Source organism: Betta splendens, chromosome 2 (genome assembly GCF_900634795.4).
Source record: "Betta splendens chromosome 2, fBetSpl5.4, whole genome shotgun sequence".
Lineage (NCBI taxonomy): Eukaryota > Metazoa > Chordata > Actinopteri > Anabantiformes > Osphronemidae > Betta > Betta splendens.
Genome location: NC_040882.2, coordinates 18,911,377 through 18,928,267, shown reverse-complemented (window position 1 = coordinate 18,928,267; position 16,891 = coordinate 18,911,377). Strand labels below are relative to the sequence as shown.

The 16,891-nt window shown below is 43.7% G+C and overlaps 1 protein-coding gene across 4 annotated transcripts in view; it reads left to right on the top strand.

The window, feature by feature from the left end:
• The window catches only part of col4a6 (collagen, type IV, alpha 6), a 70,027-nt gene that overhangs the window by 43,603 nt on the left and 9,533 nt on the right, over window positions 1-16,891 (top strand). The window contains exons 5-29 of one of the 4 annotated variants that reach the window (XM_055507060.1): window positions 4,351-4,485; window positions 4,760-4,804; window positions 4,919-5,038; window positions 5,151-5,213; window positions 5,775-5,810; window positions 5,911-5,973; window positions 6,191-6,226; window positions 6,807-6,848; window positions 9,257-9,349; window positions 9,850-9,903; window positions 9,988-10,050; window positions 10,274-10,318; window positions 10,595-10,648; window positions 11,083-11,152; window positions 11,241-11,342; window positions 11,614-11,775; window positions 12,090-12,125; window positions 12,958-13,044; window positions 13,166-13,323; window positions 13,524-13,700; window positions 13,789-13,972; window positions 14,956-15,000; window positions 15,947-16,018; window positions 16,181-16,288; window positions 16,599-16,817. In XM_055507060.1, the coding sequence (XP_055363035.1) occupies window positions 4,351-4,485; window positions 4,760-4,804; window positions 4,919-5,038; window positions 5,151-5,213; window positions 5,775-5,810; window positions 5,911-5,973; window positions 6,191-6,226; window positions 6,807-6,848; window positions 9,257-9,349; window positions 9,850-9,903; window positions 9,988-10,050; window positions 10,274-10,318; window positions 10,595-10,648; window positions 11,083-11,152; window positions 11,241-11,342; window positions 11,614-11,775; window positions 12,090-12,125; window positions 12,958-13,044; window positions 13,166-13,323; window positions 13,524-13,700; window positions 13,789-13,972; window positions 14,956-15,000; window positions 15,947-16,018; window positions 16,181-16,288; window positions 16,599-16,817 (2,269 nt within the window). Of the gene's footprint in view, window positions 1-4,350; window positions 4,486-4,759; window positions 4,805-4,918; window positions 5,039-5,150; window positions 5,214-5,774; window positions 5,811-5,910; window positions 5,974-6,190; window positions 6,227-6,806; window positions 6,849-8,584; window positions 8,675-9,256; window positions 9,350-9,849; window positions 9,904-9,987; window positions 10,051-10,273; window positions 10,319-10,594; window positions 10,649-11,082; window positions 11,153-11,240; window positions 11,343-11,613; window positions 11,776-12,089; window positions 12,126-12,957; window positions 13,045-13,165; window positions 13,324-13,523; window positions 13,701-13,788; window positions 13,973-14,955; window positions 15,001-15,946; window positions 16,019-16,180; window positions 16,289-16,598; window positions 16,818-16,891 lie in introns of all 4 variants that reach the window. The other 3 variants (XM_029143171.3, XM_055507061.1, XM_055507062.1) reach the window with 3 other exon arrangements.

Here is a 16,891-nt window from a genome sequence, read left to right as displayed (position 1 = left end):
ATGAAAAGAGAGAACGGGTTGTTGGTTTAATGGCGGCCATCAGTACAAACAGATGGGGTGGGAGGGGGCATGAAGGCAGGATAAACAGCCTGTGGAAGGAGAAGTGGGACAGTGCTGCTGGCAGCCACCAAGACGCATGTAGGGTCAGTGTGACGATAAATGGGTTTAGTGACTGAAGCGCGTTGCTGCAGTGTCAGGAGAAGATTCATTCCTAGTGTAGGAGCATCGGAAATGTGCAGGTCACTTTACTCTGATACCTTTCATTCAGCTGTAAATAATTAGCTGTTTTGTTAATTTTACTTTAACATGCATAATTTCTATAATTACCAGGCTTGACATAGTTTACATGGAGCTGTAGGGAGGCAGCACCACACAGTCAGAGGGTTTCTACTAATGTAAAGCAAAGGACAAAAGAAAACCAGGATAGTGGATACAGTAATATACACACACAGGAGGACACACAGGATCGCACACCTTGTACGAGGTTAGAATTCCCTACGTGTGTCCCAGGATGCATCCAACCCCTCTAGGAGTGTTTAGATGATCAGAACAGATCTCGAACCTGTTGTGTTTTGTTTTTTTTTCGCTGGAAAAATGAAGAGATGGATGCCTGGCAGATGATGAGTCTGCCCGTCTGTGTATCATCACTCAACCTGAGCCGGACAAACATGTCTGAGACAAACAAACGTGTTTGGGTTTACAGTCTGTTCACTGGAGGGGACCAGCCCAACACAAGCCAAACACACCCGTCCAGAGAGGATTAGCCTCTTCCTCTAGTTTATGTTATTGAGAGCTGTGGTTTTTTGTTTAGTTGTGTCATTTGTCACCGCATCAAACGTGGCATCTTTCGCCACATTCTGTCGCCATAGCTCAGTCTGTGCGCGTGTGTGTGTGTGTGTGTGTGTGTGTGTGTGTGTGTGTGTGTGTGTGTGTGTGTGTGTGTAGACTGTAATTGGGTTATCAGACCTCCGCTGATTAAACTTGCACCCAAAGACCCAACGTTTGCCAGCCTCTCCCTCCACTTTGCTTCCATCACCTTCCCCCAGTGAGCATGCGGTGTGACAGCTAAAATCTTCAGCCCAGCAGACCCGACACTCGGAACAATGGATCCCAATAAACCCTCGGAGAGCCCGAGGGTGGGTGCGCGTCCATGTACATGCGTGCCGTTCAGAAACAATACACACCCATGGTTTTTCACACATGGCCGCTAGAATCTGTCTGTCCAAGCACTCTCCTCTATCAGGAAGTGAGGTAGGCCCGATGGGAGCAGTAAGTCCAGAGAGCTTAGCGACCCAGAATAGGCCCTATTGTGCCTTTTGTGCTGAAGGGGATTTGGGCCTACAAACTGACCAGTCTGCTGGAAGGTGATGAGGATGGAAGGTCTGGAAGAGCCGGGCGGAGACCCGACGGGTTGGCTTGAAAACAGACAGGGATGCCAGTTGGCAAAGTTATCTGCGTTGAGATGGTGTGAGGAGTGGGGGAAGCGCTGGGACGGGGATAGATCTCTGATAACGTCTGTCTCTATGGGTATAAAAAGCTAAGTACTTTATTAGTATAATTTTAACTAAACAGATGTGAACACGAAGCGAAGCAAACCTCCAGTAGAGCCAGCATTCTATCACTATTAAAGACCAAGGGCGTCCAGTCCTGCTTCTCAGGGGCTGCTGTCCTGCTTGTCCCAATCCATCCCATCCCTCCCAGCTTCTGATTAACTGAGCCCACCTGAACCAGGCAGTTAGCAGTAGGTGGCACAGGGACAGAATAGAACACCAGCTCTAACTAATGCCTAACGTGTGGAGCAGTAGAGCACAAGATGTTTGGTGGTGGAGCCCAAAGCCGTGATTAAAGGGCTTATTTTCAGCAAGTGACCAAGTGAATGCTGATGCTAGGTGCATGTATGCTAGGAATGTCCTTTTGTTGGTCAAAAAGATTTGATGCATATAGTTAATTAGGGTTCATAATGCACGTATGTATGAGGAACAGTCCTTACTTTGATTCAAATCATTTCGAATATGATTTTAAGAGGTTTTTATTGTCACCAATTAATCAGCTGCTCCGGCGGCTTTGACAATCATTAAATACAGAGCTTACACAGTTTATATCTGACAGGTGGCAAAGGGCACAACCTACTGGTCATTTTTAAAATCTGATAGAATTACGTCTTAAATGTTTGAATGTTTATTTTCTTTTTTTCTTTCTCTATTTCCTTTTATCCTTTTTTTTTCAGTAATTCACCTCATATTACTGTATACGACACACAGTTCTCTGGAACTAGGTTTAGTGGCCATTTCTTACTTTAGCTTTACAGTTTCTAGTCAAATAGGATACTTGTACCTGATAGAACAACAAACGCTTGATGCAGGACTCCTGGACCCACATACGCTACATCATTCAGCTTTTACATGACACATGACATACAGAAAATCCAGCTCAGCCTTTCTTTGTGACCTGAAACTGGAACTAGAGAGACTTTTGAGCCTTTTGACACAATGACCATCCACCCTTACTGCTGCAGGTTGCGGAAAGGCTTCAGGCGTTTGTATTTGTGCCGCTCATGCTGCTTGTGATGGAGGATGAGAAGGGAGGAAGACACGCCGTGGGAGGATGTGGCTCTCGGTGGGACCTCTGCATATTTTCCCTGGGTGAAACCAGGTGTGAGGGTGAGCCAGGCAGCTCTGGCAGGCAGCCTTCACCTGGCACAGCCCTGTCATTACTGTGACCTGCCTGCCTCGAGGCCACGTGGGCTGGAGACGGAGCTGCAGCTCCGGTCAGGGTTGATCCAGGGTCCAAGACCGCTTCAGTAGATCAGATCAGTAGAAATGTGTTTTTATGATTGCTTAGGGACCAAACAGCTGTGTTTCTTCAAATACATGCAATAAGAGTTGGAGTTTAAACTGTTTCACTTCATGGTCCGTGCCCACCCTTCAGGTTGTCCCCACACGTTGGAACAAGCTTCTCTTCAGCTGGTATTTGAGTGTCTACTGATGTGGGATAGTTTTATACCAGAGACAGCACACGTTGGTTGTGAAAGCGCCTCCTTTGTGCATGTTCAACCCCGTTAATCTCTACGTGTGGCCCAGTGATAGACAGATAGACACTCATTCTTAGTGAACTGTACCTGGCCTCTCGCTCAGTGAAAGTCACCCCCTATGAGCTTAAGCTGTTTGGATGATGGATGGAGGTGGTCGTAGGGCTTCAGAAACGTGTGACGTAAATGAATTCATCTACATCTTTTCCTGGAGGGTATTAATGAAAAATTGCTAATGCATTTTAACCTAAAAAACATCAACAACAACACAGCTACGTTACTCTTATATGTTAATGTTGTTCTTTTGACCCCTCTCTTCTCCTCCCATCTGTGTCTGTTCTCTCTTACTGTGGTAAACCGCCTAAAATATGAGCTAATGGGCAGTTGTGAGCACGTAAACGAGAGCGTGTGCGTTCGAGTCCTGTCTGCGGAGGAGAGAATTGTGTGGCCCGTTTATTCATTGGAGGCAACACAAAGCCACCTGTTGCTCTTGCGCCTCTTGCCACCGTGTGGTTGAAAGTGAATAGTGCAGTGTGCTTTGATACGAAGAAATAAAAGGTTTTAACCTGGATTTGTTCACTCACGTAAAAGCACAATGTTATGTTTCAAACATATACATGTCCTTCCTGTAATGATCTCTGCTGTGGGCTTTCTCTCCTAGACCACCATCTAGTGCTGCGTGCTGCTGCATGCCAACATAAAGCACCGCACCATCCCTGTGGTTTTTTGATTCACTCACGTGTTAACATCCCTCTTTAAGGAAAGGCAAACACAGTCTGGGTTTCCGCCCGAACTTGTTCACATCACATATAAACACAGTTAAATCCAACACAAGGAAAAAATGACTCCCTCGTTTTTTTTCTAAGGGCTTCCCCAGCTCAAAACGCCCTCATCAAGCAGACGATGGCATATAATTGAAGATGAAAGGATGGAAAGAATGCTACAGTAATAAGACACTACCTTATTTAGACATCATACAACTGATAAAGCTTCACATCATCATGCCATATGGGTTAATCACATACTAATCATATTCCACATATGACATGGGAATCACTGGAATTATGAAGCAAAACCTACAAAAGCATCTCTGAACACCTGGTGGTTCTTTATAAAGGCTGTATGAGCACATACCGACCAATCCTGATCAGGATTTAGGATTTCCTCTGGTGATGTGAAGCACTGCGGTATCTCTTCAATGCAGGCAAGATGCTGACTACTGTAAGGTCATGTTGTTGATCAAAAGTAGCTTCACTGAGACACATGCAAATCACCTTTGTTTTGTCTTGTAACTAATGTCTTCTTTCTCTCTCATTCCTCAGGGGCATCCAGGGGTTCTGGGCGAAGTTGGCCCAAGTGGAGCAGAAGGGTCCCCTGGGAGGCCTGGACCTCAAGGGCCTAAGGGAGAGAAGGGCCACATTGGACTGAAAGGACCATCTGGCCTTAAGGGGGACAAAGTGCGTCATACAGATCCTCATATATGGTTATTACAGCAAAGTGTCAGACAGTTACCAGTAATCAATAAGTTATTTCTCTTGTCTTTTCTATGTTATCAAAATATTTTTATTATTTAAGTTTTTTTACTACATTTTGTATAGGATAAATATGCAATCATCTACATAGTATTCATCAACCAATCTGCTGCAAACAGCAGTGACATGTTTCTGCCACTAGGTGTAGCTGTTTATTGTGATCATGACACTAAACTCTATGCATTTATCAATCACGCAGGGGCCGATGGGGGTGCCAGGGTTCCCAGCAATCGATGGAGTGCCCGTACGTACAGCAGAAACACAACCATAAACACGCATGACCTTTTCACTGGCATCGTGGGGAATTGTGCCGTTCTTGCTGTTTGTTCTTGAAGACTCCTTCCTGTTCTATCTGTAGGGTCACCCTGGTCTGGATGGTGGCAGGGGGTTACCAGGACTGGACGGTTGTAAAGGAACCTCAGGGGATCCTGGAAGCCCTGGCTTTGGGACAGGATCACCTGGATTCCCAGGAATTGCTGTAAGAAAACTTTTAGTTTAATTTTGATGCAAATTTGATGCAAATTCTAGAGGCTCTATTTCATGTTTTAACACACAGAGGTATTACAGTGGCTTTTGTCCTCTCTAAACAGGGGCCTACTGGGCCAAAAGGTCAGAAGGGAGAACCTCAATACATCCCAGAGAATGGACAAAGGGTAATGTCATGTTAAAACACATTGTCTTAATTGTTAAATTGACAGTACTGCTCAAATTTGAGTTCACTGATTCTGTATCTTCAGTCTTTCATTTATCTGCAGTTTGGTCAGTTTGATAACAACCTGATGTAACTCTGGTGACATGTGTAAACGGGTGTAATGGTTCAAACAAGCAGTTCTTAACTTACCAGGCTGGAGTGGAAAAATCAATACTAAAGCCACCCATGATGTTTAAGACAGAGCTGCAGTTCTTTCTGGAGGAAAGATTGCGCTCCAGAAATAACAAGAGGATGGTTGTGGCTGTAAACTTCCCTGTTTATTTATTTTTTTAACAAGGGCAAATTGACCAGGACAACTACCCCTTGTTTATTAAGAGTAGATCGGAATTGTACAGTAAAAGTAAATTGTACAAAAAAATATAAAGGTATCAATTCATGAAGTAAAATTTTGTAGAAAGTGAATTTTTCCAGTAGGACGACTGCTCTATTTTCAACAAGATGTTTTTTAAGAAATTCCTTTACCTTTTTTCTTACTAATATAATTATTTTTTTTCTTGTTTAGGGTCCACAAGGTATTCCAGGACCACCTGGTCAAAATGTAAGATTTGTTATCAGCCACCAACCTTTGAATAATTGCACCCTATTTGCAAGATCTGCATGAAATTTGTATTTGTTCTGACCTGGTTTTGTTTCTGCAGGGTATTGAAGGTCCTGGTGGTTCACTTGGTTTCCCTGGTCCAAGAGGTCCTGATGGATACCCCGTATGTAAACTATCTATTATCTATCTATGTCTATTCCTGCTGCTCAGTAGTTACTGCATCTAGGTATTTCATAATAAGACAGAACGTAAAAGCGTTATGGTCTGTTTTATCATTTGAATATTAAAAACCTAATGCATATCCATGTGGGAATATTGTGGTTTACTGTCTGTTGCTGAAGTTCCGTCTTAATCTGAGGTTTATTCCTACTTGTCTGTAGGGCCCACCTGGTCCTCCTGGTCCCCCTGGACCAATGGTAAGTACCGTAAATTCCGGGCTGTAGAGCGCACCTTTTGATATATAGATCACATCTGTCTATAAGCCGCAGGTGTCCACGTTTTAACATGAGATATTTACACAGAAAAATGATAAACAAGGATTATTGTAACTTTTAATAAAATACGGTAAATGTTTTTCCTAGCAGTGCCTGTAATGGCTGGTTAAAAAAAGTAAAAAAGTAATTGATCGCTATCTACCGCTGCCTTCTGTGCATTAAAACCTCTAAAGTCGCCGTCTACAGTGTCAGAATTAAACGGCTTTACTATTACTTCGTCAGACACTTTCTAGGTCTTTCATTGCCTGTTTTTTTTTTTGGATTTTACCTTGTAGCCGAGCAAATGTTCTGCAGCATAAAGCTTGTAATCCTGCAAAAATTCATTAACCTGCACTGTTATTTAAGACGCAGGGTTCAAAGTGCGTGAAAAAGTTTGGAAATTGCGTAATAATTAAAAAAATGTATCAAATCTCTGATGAGTAAGCAGACAGCGGTTAATAGTACATTCAAGTACGAGTGCACTTTCTTTTAAGTATGTGTTGTAAACACTTGTTGTCTTCAGGGGACCCGTGGTGACGGATATCGAGGAGAGCGAGGAGACAAGGTATGTTCATTAGCCAAGAGCTCACGTAGACTTCAGTTCAGCGAAAGACATTTAATTCTACAGTATAATCACTTCAAACATACATTTAAACCATGATGTCCAGTTGTGTAGAGAATAGCTGGCAGAAGTAGCAGCTAACTAAGTGTCTTATTGATGGAAAGAAACACACGGTCAACTGACAAAGACTCCTTATGAAATTAGCTCAACGCTACATCTGAATTGATTGATTGAAGTCCTCCACATTAGCCGCTTAGCTTCCAAAGTACCTGTGTGTAGCTATATTCATTTTGTACTTGTTTCAGTCTATCCAGGGCGTGTCTCACATTGTGTAGTCTCTGTTCATTTCTATACATTCATGTGCATGCTGCTGGAATGTGGTTGTTCCTAAAATGCATTGGTTGGAGTTGATCCTGCGCATGCTCATATCTTGGTGGTGGCTTAAAAGGTGTCTCTTATTCCATCCAACAACTGTGATTTGCCCCTGTTCCTCTCTTAACCCTGCCCGTCCCTTCATCCCTCCATCCTCCTCCTTGTCCTCATTCCATCCCCACAATTGACAAAGCTGCTCAACTGTATGTTGCATTTGTTTCCTGTATGATAAAAAAAGCAATAACATGAACTCTGACTTGATTCAGTCTGATTTATTTCTTCTATGATCTGTGCTGCCTGGAACTCAAACACAAATCAAGATGTGAAGCGAAATTTGACTCCTAAAACTAAATGTAAACTATTCCTCATCCAGATTGATAATAAAATACAATGAATTAAAGTTTACTTCACTTTTGGTTTGTGTCTTGTGTAGTGGCATCACAAATAATTCCCTGTTGAATGATGAGAGTTCAGAGATTTATTTGAAATTTTAAACAATCAAATTCTAAAACCGATACACCATCTTGCATTTGATTAAGTTTTAATTTGATATTAAAGTTCTAGTCTCTTAACTGGTGAAACTTTAAATTTCTGAACTGTCACTCTGGAGGATCTGTGGACTGTAACTGGTTGCTGGTATCACATGCTCCTTCTTCCTGTGTAGGAATGTTTCCTCACCTGATCATTTGTGGTGAATTCTGGGATAAGTAGAGTCCCTTGACTCCTCACCCCTCCATCCATCTATCTATTCATCCACCCACCTCATCTATACACACAGTACTGTACTAACAGCCACCCCCCTCATGTACTGCATGCTGCACTCAACCCAACAATACACAAACAATACTTTCTTCTAATTTAAACAGGAGCTCAGAAGTTTTTAAAGCCAAAACAAAACTGTTTCTAATCTTTCGATCTTCACTCTTGGCCGTCTCTCCTCATCCTCACGCTTGCTGTTTTTTATTATTTATTTCTGCTCATTTTAAAGTTCATTTGTGTTCTGTTGTGTCTTGTCTTACTGTGACCTTTGCTCACCTTACTGTACTTTACAGCTTATTCCAGAGCTTTCTACCAAATGTTATCATGTTCCCAGTGGAAGGTGTTTCCAATTTCAACAGGGAAACATTTGTTAGATGTGGTAAATCTCAAAAGCAAAAGTGCATTCACTTTAGCTTCGCCCCCTGCCAGCCTTAAAATAAATATGGGTGTAAAATATGCTTCTTTCTGGTTTTCTTTCCTGGTTCCTCCTCTCTCATCTGTCTTATCCTGCTCTCCTCCATCACGTCATTCTGTGTTTCTCCTTCGTCCTCTGTCTCTCCGCCCCTCCCGACTGGCTAATCATGTGCCGTGTGTATTTCGGACTCCAGGGCGACGTGGGTCTGCCAGGACCCAGTGGTACTCCGGGCGACGGGTCGCTAATCAGCGAACAAACTCTCATTATCTACAAAGGAGATAAGGTAACAGGGAAAGAGCAGAGGGTGCACTTGCACCACACTCGCAACACAGTCATGGATGTGGTGGGGAATCATTTTAAATGTGTTGATACACGGAAAAGCGAATCAGTAACACAGCAGGCAGACGACACTGTTTGGCCATTGGAGACGAAAGCTTAAGTGGAAGAGGAGCAGTGATTGCAGCAAACTGTACGACCGCAGTGGGAGGAAGTGTGGACTCGAAGGAGGAGGCAGCTTGGTGAGAGGTTGGTGTTTAAAGTGAGAAGCTGACATAGACACAGGCTGCTTCGATTCAGACAAGTGATGGTTCATCCTTTACCGTCCCTCGGCAGAGCAACTTGGCTGTTTGCAGTCACCCGACAACTCCTTCCCTTTGTGTAAGACTATGAGGTCATCCAGTCTAATAACAGTAGTAATGAACGAACAGTCCAGCCTCTCGGAATCACCTCCAAAGCCTCCTCACTTTGCACTGTGCAGCCCACATGGAGTCCCTCCTCCAGTCAGCAGTCCCCCTTGTTCCGTCTTCACCTCTTTACCACAGTAAACGATATAAACAGCTCTCTTCTCCTTGGTCACGGCATCCAGGGCGACGTGGGCTTGCCCGGTGACCCTGGTCAGCCAATGATCAATGGCATTGTGGAGTTTGTGGGTTTTACCAAAGGAGACAAAGGAATACAGGTTTGTTGCTCTAGTCAACGTTTTAAAGCATAGCACATGGTTTTCGGAAGTCAAAATCTGCGTCGTCCAAGATAGTTGGTTTTGACTGATTACCTACGACATAAACAGTGGTTGAATCCTTCACAACTGCTGGGTAGAAACAGGAAGTGGTGATGCTAACCATCCAGGTGCGATGGATACCCTCTGCATTTCCAGTGTTTCACAGGCAACATGACGCATCATCCCAAAGGTTTGACCAGCAGTGTCTGGTGGACTGCTCCTCACTGGTTCCTTCAGCTTGTCCCAGATTTGCTTCTAGAGGCCTGAGTTACAATATGCAACCATTGTTTCCACATGTTCACCAAAAACCTTCAGTTCAGTTCAAATAAAATTGTAGGGGGGCATATTTTATCGTTCATGTGCAAAGGTTATATGCAAAGGTAAGTTGGATGTGAAAACATCACTCTTTGTTTATTTTTTGTTGCTGCGGGATAATAATGTTCTTTATCTCCTTCTACAAGGGTGAACCTGGACCAAAGGGAGGCAGAGGATTCCCTGGCAATCCTGGCCTACCTGTAAGTATGGTTTTGATATTGTGACTTGGTGGAATCAGGAACTTGAAACAGCCGATAGGGTGCTAAAACGTGCCTTATTTCCAGGGGCCTTTTGGCTATCAGGGTGAAACCGGAGAGAAGGGCATTCCTGGATATCCTGGTGGAAGAGTAAGAGCTGAAGCTTCACTGTATAATTGTGTTTGTGTTGAATGGCAGTAAATGAGTAAAACGTCTTGTTTTGCCTTATAAATGCTAACATCAGGAAAGAGGTTTCAGAGCGGCATCATCTTTGTTACGTCTTTTATTGTCTTTCTTTAAGTTCAGACATATCTCTAACCCCAGCTTTTTCTCTTCTTCTGTGGTGGATCTTGTCTGCAACTCCATCAAAAAGGGTTCTCCTGGTTTTAACGGACCCCCCGGCAGCCCAGGAGAACAGGTAGGCTCTGTTTCCCTGTAATTGTACAAAAGACGCTACAGTATTACATAATGATAGGGATGCAGTATGAACCATTGTACTTGTAAGATATCCAGAGAAAATACTGGTCTCGTCTTTGTGTCAGTTCAAATCACAAACTGTAGGTTTCCACTAAAACACATAAACTCATTTAATTCTAATTTAATTCTAATTATTCTTTTAAAAATGACCTGACTTGACACACACGCTACACTAACTTTGTCCAGTACACTAAAGCAGATTTTTGTTCCAACTCAGGGATTCAGAGGATCGCCAGGTTTCCCAGGGCAACCGGGATACATAGGACGCAAGGTAAAATAAGTGTCTGTGTGTTGTCTTAAGTGTAGCGTTGGAGTAAAAAAAGCCACATTCACATCTATTTAAACCACAGCATAATAACCAATAGGAGAATTACGCTTCACAAAGAATAATTCCTAAAATCTACTGTGCATTCAATTTAACCTAATCTTTCATGATACTAATTAATTACATAATTTTTCTGGTGATCCTCTGTCTGGATACCTCTCCAGAGGTTCATTGGTTCATTACTTATATTTCAGCAGCAGATTGAGTCGACCAGGTCTGATTATTTTCTCCTTTAGTAAGTGTAAAACAGTGGTCGTATCTTGTCATTAGGGTTAAGCCACAGTATCCTTTATGTCTATGTCTGAAACTATTTCCCAACAGGACAAGTAAAAGTTTCTCTATTGCTTATGTGATGTGGTTTTCTGAACCGTGTCTATTAGGGAGACCAGGGAGACCCCGGACCCCCAGGACCTACTACGTTTAGTAATGAGATTGGAACGTCCCTGCAAGGTGACACATTTAGACATTACTAGCAGTGGGTTGATGTACTCTACACTTAGATTACTAGGTGATCATTCAACTATTTGATTGACTGCAGGACAACCAGGGGACGGAGGTCTCAATGGCCTGCCTGGCATCCCAGGTGCCCAGGGAGCTCCAGGCTTCCCAGGACAACCAGGCCTGCCGGGAACACTAACTAGTAAGTGACCTGAAAAGTGGAAAAACTTAAATCTTTAAGCAGTGACTCAGACTGTTGTCTGTGAAACTTTTTATGTTTTTGTATTTTTTACACCTCCTACTGTATATTTCTAAAAAATTAAAGACGTCTGATCTGATTACTCTGGTATAACAAGCAGTTTAGAGATTTGTGGTGGTGGTGTCTTTATGAAGCTGTCCAGTTGTTCCATGCATATCTGCCTAGGATGAACTTTAAACTTGATCCAAAAACCGATTGTCTTCTCTTCCAAAAGATGGATTTCCAGGTCGTCAAGGTTATCCTGGGCCCCCGGGGTCAAAGGGCGACGCTGGCAACCCGGGCCAACCAAGCTATGGCATTGAAGGAGTCCAAGGACCTCCTGGCTTCCCTGGACCTGCTGGACCCGCTGGTCCTCCAGGACCTCGAGCCCAGAGTGGTATGTGCAGAAAAAAGTGCCTAAAATCTGTCTAGTTCTTAACAGAGAAAGCTCATTGTGACAACTGATTTCACAGCCAAGAGACATTACAACAAAGAACATACAGTAGGGATTCTTTTGATTTAGATTTTAACCTGTTTAAACTGGCAGTTTCAGTTCATTTAAGAACACAAAACAGTATTTGCCATAAATAATCACTAATGCAAATAAATGTAATAATTTGGGCAACTCATCAAAAAAATGATCCGCAAGAGACAAGAGACAAACTTTCACCGTTAAAACATCATGGCTGACTGACTTTACTGTCCTCCAAGGGTCGACTGATCCCTGCGTCATCTATCCTGGCCCAGGTCAGTTTAAGACAGGCATCCTAAGGGCAGCCGCGTTGCTATGGTTGCCACAGCGGCATTTTCCCTAACAAAGCCAAATTCAAAACAACAAACTTTGAGCTGCCAACGTTCTTTTTTTCACACTGTACTCTGCGCAGGGCCGGGGGGTAAGTACAGCTGAGGAGAAGCTCTGAGCTTCAGACTTGGATGAGAGCTTCTCTCACCTCCAAGCTGCTTTTCTCATCTTTGGCCGCAAGGTGTCGCCAGCTGAGGAGTTCACTGATTTTACATGGACGCTAATGCTTTGGCAGCAGTGTTTGCAGCAGAGAGGTTGTTGCAGAGGTGGAAATGAACCCTTCAATGAAGGGAGATAAAGAATTGAGATAAAGAAACAGCTGTTTGCTTTATTTGTGTACAGTAGGTGCCAGTCTGCAGCACGCTATGCATTCTGCTAAAGCAAGTAGCTCTTAGCCATTGCAGTCAATGTAAAATCATTGAAATCATGCTAAATATGTCTCTGTTCTACATTTTATTGTGATATAATCCAGCAAAGATCACTAAAACATTACAAGCGTCTGTCATCTTGCCGCACCTCAAACCTTCTATAAAACCCGATGAACCAAACAGAGCAAACTAACCCTGATTTCACACTGTTACCAAGCTGTGCTTGCACTGAGCTGGTGAAACTACATGAGTAATCAGGTGAGAGTATGTGGTGTAAAACCCTTCCTTCATAGCTGAAGCAGGTGTTTACCTGTTCCATCATCATCAGTCAGTGCCGTCTTGACATCTATGAATCTGTGGGTATTTATTGATTCTATTCTGTGTCTACTTTGTGTGTGTGTTTGTGAAGAATTCCAGGGTGTGTCTTACCCTGGACCTGATGGTCTTCCCGGATCCAGAGGATTGCCCGGTGACAGAGGATACAAAGGCTTCAGAGGTACACAGGAACACCAATAGCGAACCAATTAGCTCTCTGAGAACACCTGTGTGCCGTGTTCCTCTTGAACTAACCTTTCTGCCCTTCATGTCTGTTTTCTCTAACGTCCTTCCCCCTCCAGGTGACCCTGGGGACTGTAACTGCCTAGGAGGGGAGTTCAAGGGGCAACCTGGTTTACCAGGACCCGCTGGACCTGTTGGGAGGGATGGTTTCAATGGACCAAAGGGAGGTGCTGGTGACCGCGGCACACCCGGGTTTAATGGCATTCCAGGACCTACTGTAAGTACAGCAACAATGTGACCCTAATGCTTAGATATATGGTAGATGTATTAGCTTTCAGCTAACCAACTATCAGCTTTTTACTATAGTCTCTAGCTGTAGTTGACGTCTGTACTATCAGTGATCTGGTCTTCAACAGAACTGCATTAATGTAAGGTTTTTGGAGCCAATAACACATCTGTAATTGCGGGTTCATCCAGGGTTTACCTGGAGTAGCAGGAGTCTTTGGTCGTAAAGGGCAGAAGGGAGAACCTTATTACCCACCTTTAGCGGCGAAAGGAGAGCGTGGAGCACCTGGACTGATGGGACCTACTGGCGAAACTGGAAAACCTGGCAGAGATGGGTTTCCAGGCTCCCCTGGAGCCCCTGGACTCCCAGTGAGTCCCAGTATTACTGTAATATTATTAGAAGCAAGGGTTTGATAATAGAAATAACTACCTTTCCTTCCTCTCCTTGTCTCTGCAGGGCGACGCTGGCGTCGGCACAGGCGGAGAGAAAGGTTTCCCAGGATTCTCGGGGCCTAAGGGACGTCAAGGCAGTCCTGGCGAGCCCGGCGTTGGCTACGTCGGAACGCCTGGCTTTGCCGGAGAGCCTGGAGATCCCGGTATACCTGGGTTTCCAGGGCCACCAGGTTTACCTGGAATGAAAGGTAGGTGAAGCTACAGATGAACAACAGAAACAGTCAGGTAGTGAGTATTTGTTCAATGGAATGTGTGTGAGCGAGAATGAGAATACAGTGTATGTGTGGCATATTATTAGTGTGTCCACATGGTGCAGCCATGAACACACATCCATCAACCAGTCCCCATCCATTCTATCCGCCACCACAGCACAGTCATCCTGACACCTCAAACTATTAGAAGCCGTTCGCAGGGTCAAACGGCTCCTGGTTCATCTGCCTCAGCCTCACTAATCAGCCGATCGCTGCAGGGCCTGAGGGGAGAGCGTGGCACTTGTTCGGTTTCTCTACCAAAGCTACCAGGAGCAAGCTGTTAAACGCACGATTCGTGACCTGCGCTTATATACGTTCTGCCAACAATAATCTACAATCAATCAACTTCATTGTTTAATTAACTAATTTGTTTGATTCATTTGTGTAACGACTAATGTGCTTTTTTAGCCCCAGAGAAGAGTTTGTCAAAATTCTCAAAACAGTTAGAACCATTGTTTGGTAAATATAAAATCAGCCTCATTCATTCTTCTCTGAGGTTAAATGACACAAAGCTACTGATCCTTCATATGATTATGTGTTCTCATACAATGGTGCTGACGTTTAATAAGGAATTCATTTTGGTATTAATATGAAGGTTATTGTCACTGGAGCTCAGAGTGAATGACATGATGTCTGCTCTTAGCTGGCGTCATTCTCTCTCTTTTCTCTTGTTAAGGGGAAAAACCTGTTTTTAAGCAATTTTCACATTAAAACAAATATTTTAATATGCTTTTTAACTTAATGAGCGCTGACTTCCTGATGCTGATTTGCTGACATCCATTTAAGGAGAAATAATTTATTTGCTTTACTGGTGCATGAAAATGCTGCCGTCTTCCACCCATCTCCCTCTCTCTCCTCCTCTCTCCACCCATCCATCCCCTTTGTTCTCTAACCTTCTCTGTGCATGTGTATCTGTCCAGGTGAAAACATCTGTGGAGGGGTTTATGACGTCCGAGAGGGAACGGGTGGGTAACTAACTTTTTAATCCCCCAGCAACGGTAACAAGGCGCGTTTCAGGCAGTTCAGCAACAGGTGGATGCGTTAAAATATCCCACAAATGAATCGGCATGCTGGGGGTTTTCATTTCTCTGATTTCTCTGTCAGATGCAAATCTGAGATCTGAGATTCTCAAAAGTCTTTAGTGTGTGCAACCCTTAGCTGTGCAGACGGTTTGTGTGTTGCCACTTTGGAGAGTCGTTCATGTATTTATGCAGCTTTAACAAATGTGTTTTAATTCTAAGGCTCTGTGGCTCTCTTATAGAAGCTCAGCCTCAGGCTGAATGTTATGACCCAGCAGCTTCTTGTTACTTGTATTTAACTGTTGATTATTAAGGCATGTCTTGTTAGAAATTGGCAGCCATATTTATAACTTCAATCATTATTAGCTTGTAAGTGTTTCCCCAGAGCATGTCGAGTAATTGTGGGAAATGATGCGTTCAGGCTCTCCTTTGAAACATAGGGTGACACAGTGGCGTTTCAGGTGCATCTCCATCTTTCTCTTCTCCGATCAAAGCTGCTGGATCTTGGCGCATGTTTTCAAGCCCTGCCTCTGCTAAACGCTTTTAATCAACGAGGGCTGGGAAAGAATGACGAGAGTGATCCTCAGACACAGAACAAACTCTGAATTGACAGTCTGTCGTATTTTGGAGCTTTCCACTAACAACATTCAGCATTAATGAAACTGAGATGAACCTGAACAACGATCTTCTGTTTGAAAGTGGTTACGGCATGAATGGAGGTGACAGACAATCATCTTCGTAAAAGACATTGACTGGATGCATTCATGTATTTTAGTTAGATCTTTACTGTAAATACACAATCTGATCATATCAGACACAGAATATCACAGTGTATTTGTGTTATAAACTGCATCTTTGTTATGATGGTTAACTTTCATGTGAATACTATCAGGCCAGCTGCTCCCATGCATCATACCTGGTGAAGAAGGAAACCCCGGGCCCTCCGGTTTACCTGGTCAGCCAGGTACAATTCAGCACTATGTTTGTTCTCTTGACTGTGTGATGCAGGGATCCATTCCATTCTGTTTTGTGCTACCTAAAAAGGTTGACGTAGCAAAAAGAATAAAAATGATGTATAATGTCATAAGGTGCATGTGTAACAGTCCCACCTGTGTTCACCTGCAAGGCCCTAAAGGTCGGTCAGGTTTCCCAGGAGAACCTGGCCGGCCTGGATTTGACGGAGCCAAAGGAGAGAGAGGAGAACCCGGTTTTGGAGGCCTACCTGGACCACAAGGTAAGCTTTAATGGTGGCAGTCTCTCACCAAAAATCACCTTCACAAAGGATTGGTATCCTCGTGTCTGGAGTCATCTATTAAAATGTGTGCAATATTTTTATTTCTCCTCACTCTTTCTTTTATTAGCATTAACAGGGCTATATTGTTCACATTTAAAACCATTTAATATGACTCTGTCAATTTAGCGTGTCCAGTCAACTTGGACGAATTGTGGACCTGAACCCTGGACCCTGGAAGAGTGCTAGCCCATGATGTGACTTAACTTTCATTCATCACCTGTGTTGTTCTATTTGCCCCTTGCACCTCTAGGCTTCACTGGACCCAGGGGGGACCCTGGACTTCCAGGCATCCCAGGACAGAGTTTTGATGGACCCAGGGGTAAAGACGGTGTTCCAGGTTTTCCTGGCGTGAAAGGCCAGCCTGGAGAGGTTCTGGGCGCGACGCCTGGACTGCCAGGATCTGCTGGTTTACCAGGAGTCTTTGGGGACAAGGGCCAGTCTGGAACACCTGGAACACCTGGGATACCTGGTGAGTCTGAGTCTGAAAACAGAGATACTGTTATTAACAAAAAACAACAAATCAATAATGTGAACAAAACGATG